We start from the raw sequence: 17,525 nt of genomic DNA on the forward strand, positions 1-17,525 counted from the left end.
AATCTCAGCGTCAGAGCCTTCAGAAACAACAGTCTGTTGGCAAAAGCCGATAAATGCCACTTGCCTTAGACAGCAAACCCGCTATAACTTAAGAACCAATCAGAAGGCGCGAATCGAATCATCAAACCAATCGAACCAATCGTTTTCAATGTAGCAGCATGCTCATATGCCTGCTTTTATGAAGAGACATATTGCGCTTTCGATTTTAAAAGATGGAGTTTGATGAACTGGATGAGCCTGTCCGACTGTCAGTGAATAGCAAATAAAAACGTCCCTTACCTCAGAACTCGTTCATTACTAGAAAAAGAAAACACAATGTACAGTCGGAAGTGTAGCATGCATTCATAAAGTTTTTTTGCTTCTTTAAATGAGTCTAATTCACTATACATTAAATGGCAACTGAGTTTCACTAAAGACGAAATTAAGATGCCGTTCTTTTATCCCACGTGGATGCTATGAGGATAAACGAGACCAAGACCTTAAGTATGGTGAGAATGAATGAATGACAGCTTCTAAAATTGTCTGAGAGACATTCCCTTTTTGCCCAGTACATCTACCTTGTGTTTTATTTGCTAATTTAAGCCATTTTTAAAAGATAAATATAATGTTTAAAAATATACATTATTTGTATTACTTCATATTACCTATACGTCTCATAAGCTTTTTATATTAATGGACAATGCACAGATAGTGTTGTTTCATAATATTTTACACTACATCATTTCAATCTACCAAGCTTAACTTATACATTGCTCTACTTACATTAAATCTAAATCCCAAATATCAGAAATGACAACAGATAGTTAAGATTTAATAGATGTCAGATTTAATGTTATTGATTAATGCACACAGTTTCATTCATTAATTTTCCTTCTGCTTTTTCCCTGGTTTATCACAGCGGGATGAACCGCCACTTGACAGATTTATATATTTTTAATTTTAGGTGTTTTATGTTTGGTAAAATGGTTTCTAATTGCATTTTTAGTGATTTTCACCTAATTACACTGTCTTGTTCCAATAGGTGGATTTAGAGGGTTGTTTTAGAATGATTGGGGTGCTACAATGTAAATTACATTAGATAAATACAATAGAACAAAGACACAAATGAAGTAAACAGTGCCTTTATGTCCATTTATTTAATGTGGAGTCTAACAACATTCAGGTAAAGAAATATTTTTACGCACGCACGCACGCACGCACACACGCACGCACGCACACACGCACACACGCACACACGCACACACGCACGCACACACGCACACACAGTTGAACCAAACAAGTTGTTGTTATTAGGTTTTCAGTTCCTACACTCTCAACTGCTAGATTCACTCCACTTAAATCCACAGATTAAAAAAACAACAACAATAAAGCCTGGTAAAACCAGGTTCAAGTAAATTAACAAAATAAATGTATTCAAGTTATATACAGAAGACTATAGTTAGTTAGTTTACATTCAATTTCTTTACCTGAATGCTGTTATTAAATAAATGCACATAAAAGCACTGTTTACTTCATTTGTGTCTTTGTTCTATTGTATTTAACTAAAGTAATTTACATTGTAGCACCCCAATCATTCTAAAACAATGAATTATTTCCGATTAGAGCTATTTAAGTCATCTGGTCAATTAAATATCACAATATATCAAAGAAAAACAATATATGGCGATGTCACTTTTTATGTAATTCAAACAGAGAGAGCTTTGTGTACCTTCTCATATGCATACTGCTCCTGAAGCATTATAGGAAGTCTCTCCAGGAAGGCTCTCATGCATGGGGCCATGTTCAATCCCACAACACCCTGCTTCTTCAGCGCTGTGCGGCAGGTTGCCAACACGTGATTGGTTGCCATGAACTCCATTGAGCTATTTACAACCAGAACATCCTGCAGAACAAACACAGACCACATGAAGCTAAATCATTTCTAGATATTCTATTTAATATACAATTGAATTATTATTATTATTTATGTTTGTTTTTTTTCTACCTTTGAACGATTGGAGCAGACCGCTACACCCACATCAGGGATCCAAACTGTGTTGTAAATGGCTCCAGATCCAGCAACAACTGTCTGCAGCACTGATCCATCCTACAAACACACGTAAACACAATACTGATGTATTCAAAATGTGTTCGTTAGGATCATATGATAGTCTGTGTTAAATAATAGTTGTAGCAGCATTTAATTACTGCCATAATAGATTCATTAGCCATTACAAGGTAGATAAATATTAAACATTTAAAGCATAGGTTAACAAATAATATGCACCAAAACCAAATGTTTTACAATTTGACCAGACTTTGTCTTGGTTAAAAAAAGGAGACTCCTAATATTACCATTAGGGAAGTGCAACAAAATAACAGCTACAATTAGGGCTGGGCGGTATGACCACATTTTTATTTTTTTACTGTACAAGAAAGTTTATTTCACTGTAATAATATCTTTCTTGACAGTTTTTTTTTGTTATTTAAAAAAAAAATGTACAAAGGGCTTTATATATTAAATAAGCTTGAATATCTAAGGAAAAAATGACAATCTTATTTAGATTTTTTTTTGTATTTCATTTTAACCTTATAAATATAGATAAACAACAAAGTCCACTGTATGTCACATTTAACAGTTTTTTGGGTTTTTTTGTTGGCAGACCTTATGGATATAAATAAAGTAACATCTTTTCACAGATATAAAATATATCCTAAGTAAGTAACAGGAAAAGAAAACTTAAATATGAAAATATAAATATTGTGTAAACACTTTTTCCTTCTAAAACACAAAATATAAACAAACACAACACGTAATGCAACACTGCCAGTCTCCCATGAAGCGTCTTTCTCAGACTCACACACGCTGCATTATTTATAGTATCATTTTAGCCATAGGTATAAAAAATATTTTACGGTACACATTTCATTTTGCGATAACAGTATATAAGATCATAGCGCCCAACCCTAGCTACAATATTGACATTTGGTCCAAATGTGTACATATAACAAATGTATGCAAGAGCGCATGCTGTCAAACTCAAGGCTCCGATGTTCTGCTTGATAAAATATTAAAAGTAGTTGTGTGTGCGTTGCCAGATTTGTTTTGTCATGCATAGATCTTAGACTTCTTTGTGACTCTGCCGTGAGATAGGCCGTTTACATATCGCGTCTTTTGCACACACAAGTCCATATCTCCAATGGAAGCGGATGGACTGCAAGCACATATTGAGAGCGGCATGCGCATGTATTCCAGGTGCACCCAGCTGAAAACATCTCTTTTTAGACAAACTTTAAATGTAACTTTTCAGAATGCCGCACCGCTCACACCGCTCATTTATATGGAATATTCACAAGACACCTGAACACCAAGTGCTTTTTAATGCTCTCCATACATAAAACTTGTATTGGAACTGCAGCAACGTTTTGTTAGTTTGTCATCTTGCATGTCCAAAATGCGATTCCGATACGATTTCAATTAATCACACAGGCCTAATGCATTCATCTTCCAACAGCAGGATTTAAATCCAATAATTTGTTATTTTGACTGCTTGCCTTTGTTGTGAACTGGTTTTAGAACCATGGCTACTTGATCATTTACACTAGCCTATATGCATTTATAACAGATACATATGTCAATAACAGATACTGACCCGCAATGACCAGATGTTCAAAAGTCCACCAACTCCTCCAGAGACCAGAGCAAGCCCATCTGGACTGAACACTACTGTCCGCACAGGAGTCATGTGACCCCTCAGCTGAAACACACACACCGCTCCTTCACACCACTGGGGCTTCAGCTGGAGACAAAACACACAGGACATACTGATTGTAAAGTTATAATTCTCAATTCAGCGTTTTTAAAACACTCAGATGGACACAGTACCTTCAGTCTGGATCTGGAGTCTGATTCCCACCATGCATCAAGGCAGGCAGTGCTGGACTGAGAGTATGATGAAGGATCCTGCGGTACAGTCCACACAGATACCAGCCCGTTCTGACAACATCTGGGAGACAAAGGTTTTTAGTGCACATCATGAGACGATGTATATTAAAAATGACCATATGACACTGAAGACTGAACTAACAGCTGCTATAAATTCAGCTTTTCCATTAATATAATTAAAAAACAGATTAAATCATAATATTTCACAGCATTACTGCAATACAAGCAATACAGCATTTCCTGTATTTATGATGAAACAAAAGGTGAATATAAGAAATTTCTTGAAGCCACACATTAGAAAGGCCATTATTTCTGCAGGTTTGCCATTTCTACAAGTTAAATAATACACATTTCATCTCGTTATTAGAATGGGCATGGTCTATTCGTACATACGTGGCAAACATGTTGAGAGGTTTAGGTCCTTGACCAGGCAGGCTGCACCAAGCAACAGCATTGACAACAGCAGGGTGCATAATACTTTGAAGACAAGTCCAGCTTTGGCCCAAATCGGTCCCTGACCCAGTCCACAGACGCACAATCTCCTCTTTAGCACAGCTTAATAACACTTGCCCACCTGGAGCCCAGCGCAATGAACTGATGCTTTCCTACGGCCATAACACAAACAGAAAGAACGAAGATTTCACTTTGGTGACTTCATCGACTCTAATCAATGAAGACATGTTAAATCACTTCTTCAGAGACAAATTATGTATATGTGAGTCAGTTTATGATAAATCATGATGTCTCTAACCTTATGGGCATCAATAACCACCACAGATCCATTCTCTAATGGTTCCTTAAAGCCAATCAGAAGCTTTCCATCAGCATATCCAACTGCAAATGGACGATCCTCACTGTACCATGCAATCTGCATGACAGCCACTGTAGACAACAGCAACAAACATAAATAAACACTTGCATAAACATTTCCAAAAGCAATGTTGTTCAGAGTATAATGTAACCAAGAATGCATCATGTATAATCGCATGGACTTTGAATTTTAAAAACGTCACTACCATCTTTCCTGAAGCAGTGCTGGAGTTCAGTTCTCTGCATGTCAGAATCGTCAAGAACCTCAAGAAGGCCAAGCGTACCATCCATGCGACCCACCAATAGGAGCTCTCGAGGCTCCCCACCCCACAGAGACCCCGCCTCTTCTTCGGGCCAGGCCAATGACGACACCCAATGAGGCTGTAGTTCCAAAGAGACCTTTCCACCTTATGGGCAAACACACAATGTGTTACGCATTTACATTTCACCTTCCGGCCAACACGCAAAAAATTACCAAAAATAAAATATATACAATTTCACAACATAAAGTCCAATGTATGGTTAATTTTGTACAAGAATATGAGGGTCTACGTACATTTTTTTAATGTTTCACATAGAATTGTTTTTACTACTTTAGTTTAAGGACTGCACGATATTGGAAAAATGTAACATTGCTATATTGTCTTATTCTGCAATATACATTGCAATATGAATACAAATTCACCATATGACGTAAATATTTGGAAAGAATTAATCATTTTAGACTGCTTGGGATAATTCTGTAGAGAAGTGCATCAGCATAAAATATATTAAACCATCTACAAGCAAAAATAATACAAAAAATACAATGTTTTATCATTTTCAGCTACAATAATTAAATAATAAAAACTACAATTTTATAAAATTAATCATTAATAAACAGCACAATTTCTAATGACTGAATGCTTTCAAAATCATAAAACACACTCAAAAAACATTTTTCTGCATGTTCAAACTACTATATGTAAATGAGCAGAAACAACACAGTTCTTGAGTTTTTTTTTTTAAACAACTTAATTGTTTTAAGTTCAATCCACTTAATTTGTTAAGTTAGCTTAATCAATTTGTGTTGAACCAACATGAATTGTGTGGAACTCATTTTTTCAGTGCAGTCACATTCCTCAAAAACACATAAAAATGATCAATTATAATACAGACTCAACATTGCATATCCTGCAATGTGACTATTACGAATGATCATATTGCGATATCAATGCTAAAACGATATATTGTGCAGCCCTATTTAGTTTGTCAAGGCATCAACACTGAACTGGGCCATTGTTTCACATTCAAAAATGGAACAAGCGATACTCTACTAAAGACAGCAAAATAACAGGTGCCCGTGTTGGCAAGTTCATGTGTGAAGGGATTAAATGGTATGTGCAACTATTTAGAATGTTGTTTAAAAGTAAATTAAAAGGTATGTGCAATTATACTTTCTATAATCTACTGTAAAATGCTATGAGAGATTGTGTGTATACAAGAAATAGGTATTATTTGGACTTTGTCATAGTGTATGACAAATTCAAAATATTACATTTACCATTAAGATTATTTATAAAATGTAAACATTCATCTAACATAAAAAAATAAGAGCAATTGTGCAACAAAACATCAATTCCAATTCCAACCTGTATAAATATAGAAAAGCTAAAAATACTATCTATCAAGAATCCAAGTTTGATGTATTTTTTTTAACATTATACTTTTATTCAACAAGGACATGTTAAATTAATTTGGTTACAAAATATTTATATTTTCTAGACAGCACAATGGTTTTCAACATCACTGATAAGGTGCCAAAACAACATGATTTCCAGAAGCAATTATGTGACACTGAAGATTGAATGAATAAACAATCAGCTGTAACACCAATGGAATAAATTATAGTTTAAGAACATTAAATAAAAAGAAAACTGCATTAATTACTACAATAATATTTCTTACCAAATAAAAGTGTCATTATATACACAGGAGACTTAAACAACAACATCTTCTGGAAAGTAGTTTACATGATGGGTTGATTATTGGTGACTCACCATTGACTTGCCAAATGTTCACTATTTTTTCCATGGCAGCAGCCAAGTACTTTCCACTCACACTCCAAGCAACTGGAGCCAAATTTGGGTCTCCTGGTGAGCCCAGATTACTCATACAGTCCTCTGAAGAGTCATCTCTGAACACAAACACAGAAGACCAATGTAAACCTTGTGAAGAAGTGAGGAAAAGGCCCAATGAGGAGAAAGAGAGGAGAACTCACGCTTTGTTAAAGACACACGTCTGCTGTAGTGTGTACTGGCTTTTGGTCACGTTCCAAACGCGGACAGTCCCATCGTTCCCACTGGTTGCCAGAAGGCCTTTTTTATTACTCCACCCACATGTAATCACCTACAAGACACCAAATGATCAGGCATGAAACACCATCTAGGGCTGTTCAGACCCTCCAGGATTTCGCAATCACTGAATTTAATGGAAAATTGCAAACAATCTCCCGGATTTATTGGCCAGTCAGGACACTGTTCAAATTCCCGCCGCACCACAAAGCATCATCTGCGTTGTTTTACATAAAAAATATATTATAGTATTCACAAATTTAATGTGCTAGTCCAGTGTGCAAAGCCTTGAGTTGTCAATACACACTTTTCGTACAGTATGTGATCCATGTCATGTGACATTATCACAACAAGCCTGAACTAGGCTACAGGAGTTGTATCAATTGCTAAACTTTTACACATTGTATATACACTAACCGGCCACTTTATTAGGTACACCTTACTAATTGCTGGTTGGGCCCCCTTTTGCCTTCGAAATCTGATTTCAAAAACTTTGGTCCAAATTGATATGATGTCATCATAAAGTTGTGCAGCCGACAAATCTGCAGCATCAATGATGCGAATCTCCTGTTCCACCTCATCCCAAAGGTGCTCTATTGGATTGAGAACTGGTGACTGTGGAGGCCATTTGAGTACAGTGAACTCATTGTCATGTTCACCAAACCAGTCTGAAATGATTCACGCTTTATGACATGTTGTGTTATCCTGCTGGAAGGAGCCATCAGAAGATGGGAACACTGTGGTCATAAAGGGACAGACATGGTCAGCGCCAAAGCTCAGGTAGGTTGTGGTGTTGACACGATGCACAATTGGTACTAATGGGCCCAAAGTGTGCCAAGAAAACAACCCCCACACCATTACACCACCACCAGCCCAAACCATTGATACAAGGCAGGATGGATTTATGTTTTCATGTTGTTGACGACAAATTCTGAGTTTACCATCTGAATGTTGCAGCAGAAATTGAGACTCGTCAGACCAGGCAACGTTTTTCCAATCTTCTATTGTCCAATTTTGGTGAGCCTGTGCGAATTGTAGCCTGAGTTTCCTGTTCTTAGCTGACAGGAGTGGCATCCGGTGTGGTCTTCTGCTGCTGTAGCCTATCCGCCTCAAGGTTAGACGTGTTGTGCATTTAGAGATGCTCTTCTGCATACCTCGGTTTAACGAGTGGTTATTTGAGTTACTGTTGCCTTTCTATCATCTCGAACCAGTCTGGCCATTCTCCTTTGACCTCTGGCATCAACAAGGCATTTGCGCCCACAGAACTGCCGCTCGCTGGATATTTTCTCTTTTTCAGGCCATTCTTTTTAAACCCTAGAGATGGTTGTGCGTGAAAATCCCAGTAGATCAGCAGTTTCTGAAATACTCAGACCAGCCTGTCCGGCACCAACAATCATGCCACGTTCGAAGTCACTTAAATCCCCTTTCCTCCCCATTCTGATGCTCGGTTTGAACTGCAGTAGACCATCTTGACCATGACTACATGCATGGAGTTGCTACCTTGTGATTGGCTGATTAGAAATTTGCATTAAAGAGCATTTGGACAGGTGTACCTGATAAAGTGGCCGGTGAGTGTATGTAACTGTCATAAGCTTAGCTCTCTTTTTCTCTTTCTATCTTAAACACGCAAAGTCACGCACACACACAAGCATGTCACCAAATACACACTTACATAAGTGTGTTTGCTCTGTATCATTTTCATCAATGTGTTGAAATAGCCATCAAACAACACTGACAAAACAGCATTTATTCTCAACCAATTAGTTTCATTTTTAAATTTGATACAGCATAAGAGGTAAACTCTGGTTTCTCTCAGTGTTTCCTTTAGAATAATTACCCCGATTCATGATTCTCGAGGTTAAATGATTAATCTTGAATTAAGATGTGTAAATTTGTGTCTTCACTTTATTTTCACAGTAAAGCAATAAAAAGAAGTGTCTCAAAAGTAGACACAATTTAGCAGATTTTTTCAAGAAATCCTGGAGGGACTGATGCTGTGAATGCAACCCTAATAGAACCCTACCCTGCTCTGATGGGCCTCGAGTCTGAAAGTGGACCACTTTCTTAGGTCTCCAGCCACGTCTGCAAAGGTCTGCGGGTGGTTCTGGTTGTCTCGGTCGTGAGCCGCCAGTGTACGCACCAGCTGCTGCGCGGCCCATTGGCGGTGCTGTGACGACAGGCGGGACGAGAGGCAACATGCCGCCAGCGCATTTGCCAGCTCCAATGGGCCTACAGCAAGGGCACAGGAGAGGTGGGCATAGAGAGGCGAAATTAACCCTGCGACGACCGAGCAGAACAAAGCCAGGCCACGAGCGAGAGACACATACAAGTGCACACACACACACACACCAACACACACACAATGAGAAAAAACAAAAACAAATGGGAGAAATTAAAATGGCGGTGACTGGCGGCAAAGGCTGTGGTTTTCGGGCATTGACACAACAAAGCTTCATCTAACAAGCCTTCTGCTGCCAAAACAAACAAATCAAATATCAGATTTATGAGAATTAATATAACAAAGCAAAATCATAATAACAACAACAACAAAAATAAATTGTTACAGACATGTGCCAGGCATTTGGCTGGATGTTGACTAACCTCTCTTTTCCAGCTCAGCTTTCTCATATCCGTGCCTAAGCCTGGCACCTTTATCAGCTAGCAGGGCCACCAGTGCCTGGGTCACCACAAAATTGGGTGATGTCACCAGCTTATTTTCTTCAGCTACTCCCCTAAGAAAACTGGGCAGGAACTTCCTCTGAATTGGATCATCAACTGTGGTCAGATTCATCCCTGTGGCAGCTGAGATCAAATTCTAGAGGAATAGACAAAAAAAAATGTATATAGTGTTTTTTCATTCCTCAGTTTAATGGATATTCAAGAGAGCATCTGGTTACCTGTGTGCACAGCTGGACCAGGAGTTTGGCAGCACTGGGGCTGTTCGATGCCAGGCAGCCGACGGCAGTACTGAGGTATGCCAAACATGAGATGGGTTTGGTAGGTTTGTTAGCACCTCGTGGGCGCTCAGAGGATCCAGGACCTAAAGCAAGGCCTGTGGACAGTCCAGCTCGACCTGCTGCCGCTAAACACATCAGACGCACCAGTGTTCTGATGTCCGTCAAGCCTAGAGACTCCAGTCCTGCAGCCAGACTGCAACTAGACCCACTGAAGAAGAGAAACGAGTTGAAAGAGACTGTTCAAAGGTATTTTTGAAAGTCTTTTAAAATAATCAAAACAATTAATTTAAAACTGTAAAAACTACTATTGTAAAATATTATTATCTCATTTAAAATTATACAAAACTTCAATCCATAATAAAATAAGTTAAATTATAAAATAAGTTAAATATTTTTATATAATTTAATAATTATAATAATAATGTATTCCAAGAATGGAAAAGCAGAATATATCTGAAGATCTTTAGCAATAATTTACTTATCTTTACAGTCTGTTTTAATCAGTTTAATGTGTGCAGAATAACAATACACTCGAGTTCTGACTGAACTCATCATTCAATATTAGTGCAATATCTAGAAGAATCTTTTCTTTTTTATTATTATTTCTAGGGCATATGGCAAAAATGTACTATTGATTAAAATGCTAAATCTGGCATGAACTTCAGGTTGTAGACTTGAAAACCTTTATGAACTTTTTGAATATAAATGCAATGTTAAAAAAGGGGTCAGAATTTTAAGCAAAAAAAAAAAAAAAACCCTCATCTGCAATTTGAAGAACTAAAATCTTATATTGTAGATCTAACAAGACATCAGGGTGATTGAATGATAACAAGATTTTGGGGTGTGAACTAAATCTTAAAAACTGAGTGAGCTGAGTTTTGTATAAGTCAACATAGTGAATGATATGGTTTACATCAGTGATACACCTTATCACATTTTAATATTGCAGTACATCTCGATTTAAAAATGTATTGTTCCACCTCTAGTCCTGTTTTAATAGAAGTTACTTTCTTCTCCAACAAAATTACTGACTTTAAACTTGTGAACAGCAGGCATGTGATCAGCCGAGGACAAAAAAGGAGGACGATGAGACCTCGCCCCCCTTAAAAAAAAAAAAAAAAAAAAAAAAAAAAAAAAAAAAAAAAAAAAAAAAAAAAAAAAAAAAAAATATATATATATATATATATATATATATGTTTTTTTATGATAATAATAATAAAAAAAATAAATAAATAAATAAATAAATAAATAAATAATAATAATAATAATAATAATAAATATATATATATATATATATATATATATATGCAGTTTTAATAGACTATAAAATATATTTTTATAAATTTGTAATATCTAAAGTTATGACACTTTCAGGTGTTAAAGTTGAGGTGCTAGGCTGTAGCACTGAATAAATGTAGACATATGGACAGATGACTTGCAGAGAATAATAACAAATGTGTCCTACAGCTGTATTTATAATGTACATAGAGCGCACATGATCAGGGCATGCAAATTCGAGCGCAGAAAAAGTGTGCACAGCTGCACATGCATTCAAAGCGATTTCAAAATCTTGCATATCGTCAGCGGCTTCGTCAAATTATAGGAATACACAATATCAATGTTATATACACAGTAGCCTAGGTCTACAATTACATCCCTGAAAGACGTCCAGAATTAAGCAGGTTGTCTGCTTTGATGACAATGGCGACATCCCCCTTCAAAAAAAAACTTCCGATTTACACAATTATAGGGGTCACCCCACTGAGCTTGGAAAATACAGAAATCCGTATTTATCTGAAAGAATCACATCCCTTGAACAGTAGTGTGTGTTGTTTATAAAAAATAAAACAAAAAACCTACATCAACAAAAATACCAACCTAACTGACAGCAAGGACAGCGCTCTCATGACCATCGTTCTGGCCAACAGAACCTGTGCGGCCGCAGTGACTCTCTTCAGAGCCACCAGACGATCAGCAGACGTCTGCAGACCTGCTGCCTGCTCTCCCAATGACAAGCGGCCTGAGGAGCTTTTATCCACTGAGCTCTGGCAACCTGCAGATGAAACATCCCTTTTCTTACACATACATACATTTTCTATAGCACAAACCAATGACAAGCAGACTCTGAAGCATCACAGTGGCACTAAAGTTGTTGTACCTATCTGCAAGAGAGTTTCCTCCATGCTGTTGGTGGCTGTGATCATTGCAACAGAGGCTCCGAGAGGGTCAGTGTCGGAAAAATGGACAGCCTCTGGGACGGGTCTGCGTTCACTAAGACCCAGCGGAGCAGACAGCAACTCAAACTCCTCTTCACCCGTCAGGCGCTCTGCATCGTCTACATCCAACATGTCCCAGTCCTCTGCAAGACAAAACCACATGAATGTTTGTTTGCAAGGTGAATTAACATGTATTTTTCATTGATCTAATCACAAATGGTCACACCTGAGATGGATTTCCATTTCAACCTGGTATTAACATAGATATATACATCTCTTGACCCTGATTCTTTTTACAAGTATACATGTAGAAACTTTTAAAGGGGACCTATTATGCCCCTTTTTAAATGATGTAAAATAGGTCTCTGATGACCCTAGAGTGTGTATGTGACGTTTCAGCTCAAAGCACAACACAAATAATGTTGTATAACTCTTTAAAATCGCCCCTATCAGGCTTAGATCCAAATTGTGTTGTTTTGGTGACTATCGCTTTAAATTCAAATGACATAGGCGGAGCTACAAACGTCTATGCATTAGCATAGCAGCAGATTCAACACAGGACTAACGTTATCTCTATAAAAGAAAATAAACATATCAAAAGAAGTGCCTCAGAAGAAGGTAATTAAAGGAGACTACGGTGTTTATTTGTGCATCATAAAAACCTAAAAATATTTATAATGCCTTTTAGTCACTAACATCATCTTCAGCAGGTAGGAAAAAATAAGCTATTTTGATTAAAGATTATTAGGAAACTCGAACTAAAAACTGTGTGGCACCTTTAACTTTTTTTGTTGATTCCATGCTGGACTGGTGACTCAGTAAATAACTTTAAAAAATTAGTAAACTTGGTAAATAACTTAATCCTGTATAGACATTCTCAATTTCAAGGCAACAGGCAAAAAAAATGTTGTAATTATAATTTGATCCAAATTGTGTTTTTTTGGTGACTATCGCTTTAAATTCAAATGAGATTGTGATCCCGGTCTTCTTTTCAAAAGGAGGAGGAGCTACAAACACCTATGCATCAGCACAGCAGCAGATTCAACACAGGACTAATGCTATCTCTGTAAAAAAATGAATATCAAAATAAGTGGCTCAGAAGAAGGTAATCAATAGAGACTACGGCAGGGATGTCAAACTCAATTCCTGGAGGGCCGCAGCCATGCACAGTTTAGTTCCAACTCTAATTAAACACAGCTGATCAAACTAATTAAGTCTTTCAGTCTTGTTTGAAACCTACAGGTAAGTGTGTTGAAGCAGGGCTGGAACTAAACTGTGCAGGGCTGCGGCCCTCCAGTAATTGAGTTTAACATCCCTGGACTACGGTGTTCATTTGTGCATCATAAAAGTCTAAAAATATTTATAATGCCTCTTAGTCACTAACATCGTCTTCGGCAGGTAAGAAAAAATAAGCTATTTTGATTAAAGATTATTAGGACACTTGGACGTAAAATTGTATGGCACCTCTAACATTTTTAGTTGATTCCATAATGGACTAGTGACTTATAAATAACTTTAAAGAATTAGTAAACTTAGTAAATAACTTCAAATAATTAGTAAATAACTTAAGTCGGTAGAGACATTCTCAATTTCAAAGCAACAGGCAAAACATTTTTATTATTATTTATAATTTGATCTAAATTGTGTCGTTTTGGTGACTATTGCTTTAAATTCAAATGAGATTGAGCTCCCAGCCCTCTTTTCAAAAGAAGGCGGAGCTACAAACATCTATTCATAAGCATACCAGCAGATTCAACAGGACTAATGTTATCTCTGTAAAAAAACTGATTCTATATATAGAAGTGGCTCAGAAGAAGGTAATCAAAGGAGACTACGGTGTTCATTTGTGCATCATAAAAGTCTAAAAGTATTTATAATGCTTTTTAGTCACTAACATCGTCTTCATAGGTAAGAAAAAATAAGCTATTTTGATTAAGGATTGTTAGGAAACGGACTAAAAACTGTATGTCACCTTTAACAGGTTTAGTTGTTTCTATGCTCGGCTGGTGACTTATTTAATAAGTTTACTAATTGTTTAAAGTTATTTACTAACTTAAATCTGTAGAGACATTCTCAATTTCAAGGCAACAGGCAATTTTTTTTTAATTATAATTAGATACAATACGAGTCATTTTGGTGACTATCGCTTTAAATTCAAATTAGATTGAGCTCCCAGCCCTCTTTTCAAAAGAAAGCGGAGCTACAAACGTCTATGCATCAGCATAGATGCAGATTCAACACAGGACTAATGTTATATCTGTACAAAATACTGAACATATCAAAAGAAGTGGTTCAGAAGAAGGTAATCAATGGAGACTACGGTGCTCATTTGTGCATCATAGAAGCCGAAAAATATTTGTAATGCCTCAGTCACTAACACACTGGCAGGTAAGAAAAAATAAGCTATTTTGATTAAAGATTATTAGGACACATGGACTAAAAACATTACGTTTACAGACAATACCTTCATAAACACTGTCTTGCTTTCCCAACAAGTCTGGAGCCTGACCTTTATACCTGAAAAGCACGATCACAGAAATAAAGCATCAGATATTGCATGTGTGAATTAAGCAACCACAGCACATGCCGGCCAATACGTTTCTTGCCTTTCAGGCAGTGGTCCTTTGATCTTGCTCTTCATGTTGAGGTATTTTTCTCTACAGCTGCCACAGAGCAGGTAATAGGGATTCCCGCTTCCACACTCCCCTCCGAACCAGCCATCCACATAGGAGCCATTGCTGCGATAACCCTGCCGGTTGGCACTGCGACCGCAGCCTGGGTGACTTTTCTTCATGTGCTGGTTGAAGCTGGACACACTCACCCCGCATAATTCACATACGACCACCTCATCGCGGTCCTCTGACTCGCACACATGCTAACAAACAAGCAAAAGAGACACAAATGGGGTCAGATACAGAGTGTGTGCAAATATTTTTTAAAAACAAGCCAGAGGAACATGGATCAGGGCTGAAGCATCCTGCATCTGCTGCTTGTGTAGTGAGTCAGCGAAGCATGCACCAGTGTTAGTGAGCGGAAGAGTTTTCGCTGCAAAAAAACTTCTTATCTAGTCAAGAGTTACGATCTCATTTCTAGCCAAAAAAATCTTAGTGAGCTTGTTTTAGGAATATATACCATGCAAGCTCAGATTGTGTCAAATTATTATGATTGTTTTAAAATGATATATATTTTTTTTCTTACTTAGTAAAGCTTAAAAAGTTAAAAGTTAGGTATTTGACCTGCAAATTTAGCTTAATGACAATCAGCCTTATGTTTTTAAGACATTATTTTTGCAGTAATAACAAGTTTTCAGTTTGCATACTGAAAAAAAATGCTCAATCACACTTATACTTGTTCTTTAGTGATGAAATACATTACGTCATGTTTTGCTGTAGTAAGCTTCAGTATTTTGAGAAGCAACAAGTAATGAATTTGGATTGTTGGTACTTTCAAATCTTAATTTGAATGCAAAATTGATCAACAATATGCATGCATGCATGATCTTGTTTAATTCATACAATAATCTAGTTTTAACTTTAAATGCTTTGGCTCATTTGAAGAGAATATATAATGACAATTCTTAAATTGAGAGAAATTCTCCTGTTTAATAACTCTAGTTTTAAGACATTTCACACAAAATATGAACTGTTTGTAAGATAATTTGACTAAATGCACTGCATGAAATAAGTTTTACAATACTTAACGCCACAGCCATATCACACTACAGCCCAAGACTGTTTACTCACTGAAGCCAAGCAGGGCTGAGCCCGGTCAGTACCTGGATGGGAGACCACATGAGAAAACTAGGTTGCTTTTGGAAGTGGTGTTAGAGAGGCCAGCTGGGGGCGCTCAACCTGTGGTCTGAGTGAGTCCTAATGCCCCAGTAAAAAGTGAAGGTGACACTATACTGTCAGTGGGCGCCGACTTTCGGATGAGATGTTAAATCGAGGTCCTGACTCTCTTTGGTCATTAAAAATCCATGACATTTCTTGTAAAGAGTAGAGACGTAACCCCGGTGTCCTGACCAAATTCCCTCCATCGGCTCTTACCCATCATGGCCTCCCAATCATCCCCATCCACTGAATTGGCTCTATCACGGTCTCTCCACTCCACCAATCGATGGTGTGTGGTGACCACTGTCCTGTGGCTACCGTCGCATCATCCAAGTGGATTCTGTACACTGGTGTTGGTGTGGAGAGACCCCCCTGATGATTGTGAAGTGCATTGGGTGTATACACAATAAATGCGCTATATAAATACACATTACATTACATATTATAAGAATTTACTTACTTTACTAAAGCCTAGGTACGTTTCTTATTTCAAGAAATCTAAGTAAGTATAATCTTACTGCACTAGTTGATAATTTGACTTGTTTCAAGGCTGTACCTTTCATTCATTTCTGGTATTTAGATAGTTATTAATTTAGTTAAGTTAATTTAGTTATTTTTTGCAGTATTGAAGTTTGTTTGTGTCCAGTGTGAGGACACAGGTGAGCAAACAGTGTGTGGACAGAACGTGTAAGAGTGTGTACAGCCGTGCAGGGGTTAAAGGTGAGTAGTAAAGCAGCGGCAGCCCAGGCTGCTGTCACACACACCCATGTTGGCCAGTCCAATACCTCCGGGATCCACATTCCCAGAATGTCAGAGTCAGATGCCAGCTCCTGGGTGAACATGGCCTCCATGGCTTCCTGATCCAATTCCAGCTCCAGTTCTTCGTCCAGATTAAAGTCATAGAGTGCTCCAAGAGGCCCAGACTCCTGCTGCAGACCAGAGCCTTCTCGACGGGCTTGAGTTCGATGTGCCTGCACTGAGCGGTACAGTCCGGCTATACAATAAAATCACAGTAAGGTTTAGCATGTGTGGACATTTTGTTGTATTCTAATAACAGACAAGACTGAATGCTATTAAATTATATGTTACCTGTTCCCTTGAAATTGAGAGAATGTGAATACAGAATGTAATAATTTTACTAAATATTTAAAGATATTTAGTAAGACACAAGTCCAGCATGAAATCAACTAAAATGTTAAAGGTGCCACACAGTGCATCGACTGAATACGTTAAAATCTTCTCTGATATCTACATAGTAGGTTTGTGACTTAGTTAAGTTCATTTGCAGTTGTTAAATTGCAGAAATCATTTTATATGCTCATTTATAACCACATGAATTACCCCTAGAATGAAAAGCTCAGTTTTTACCATATTTGGAATTGTCTTTAACCTTTTAAAAATAAGAAAAAAAAAAAAAAGTCCAAACATGCATATTTTATGCTGGTATTTTTGTT

At 37.3% G+C, this 17,525-nt stretch overlaps 1 protein-coding gene across 7 annotated transcripts in view; it reads right to left on the reverse strand.

Moving 5' to 3' along the window:
- herc1 (HECT and RLD domain containing E3 ubiquitin protein ligase family member 1) overlaps positions 1 to 17,525 on the reverse strand; it is a 106,176-nt gene that overhangs the window by 24,218 nt on the left and 64,433 nt on the right. For 4 of the 7 annotated variants that reach the window (XM_056461516.1, XM_056461514.1, XM_056461512.1 and 1 more), the window contains exons 44-60: positions 16,836 to 17,065; positions 14,848 to 15,116; positions 14,706 to 14,758; positions 12,184 to 12,384; positions 11,904 to 12,078; positions 9,966 to 10,233; positions 9,670 to 9,883; positions 9,092 to 9,345; positions 6,996 to 7,123; positions 6,775 to 6,911; positions 4,942 to 5,142; positions 4,677 to 4,807; positions 4,319 to 4,530; positions 3,866 to 3,986; positions 3,633 to 3,779; positions 1,985 to 2,086; positions 1,709 to 1,882 (exon numbers count right to left, since the gene is read on the reverse strand). In XM_056461516.1, the coding sequence (XP_056317491.1) occupies positions 1,709 to 1,882; positions 1,985 to 2,086; positions 3,633 to 3,779; positions 3,866 to 3,986; positions 4,319 to 4,530; positions 4,677 to 4,807; positions 4,942 to 5,142; positions 6,775 to 6,911; positions 6,996 to 7,123; positions 9,092 to 9,345; positions 9,670 to 9,883; positions 9,966 to 10,233; positions 11,904 to 12,078; positions 12,184 to 12,384; positions 14,706 to 14,758; positions 14,848 to 15,116; positions 16,836 to 17,065 (3,017 nt within the window). The remainder of the gene's footprint in view (positions 1 to 1,708; positions 1,883 to 1,984; positions 2,087 to 3,632; positions 3,780 to 3,865; positions 3,987 to 4,318; positions 4,531 to 4,676; positions 4,808 to 4,941; positions 5,143 to 6,774; positions 6,912 to 6,995; positions 7,124 to 9,091; positions 9,346 to 9,669; positions 9,884 to 9,965; positions 10,234 to 11,903; positions 12,079 to 12,183; positions 12,385 to 14,705; positions 14,759 to 14,847; positions 15,117 to 16,835; positions 17,066 to 17,525) is intronic. The other 3 variants (XM_056461518.1, XM_056461517.1, XM_056461513.1) reach the window with 2 other exon arrangements.

Source organism: Danio aesculapii, chromosome 7 (genome assembly GCF_903798145.1).
Source record: "Danio aesculapii chromosome 7, fDanAes4.1, whole genome shotgun sequence".
In the NCBI taxonomy this organism is placed as follows: domain Eukaryota; kingdom Metazoa; phylum Chordata; class Actinopteri; order Cypriniformes; family Danionidae; genus Danio; species Danio aesculapii.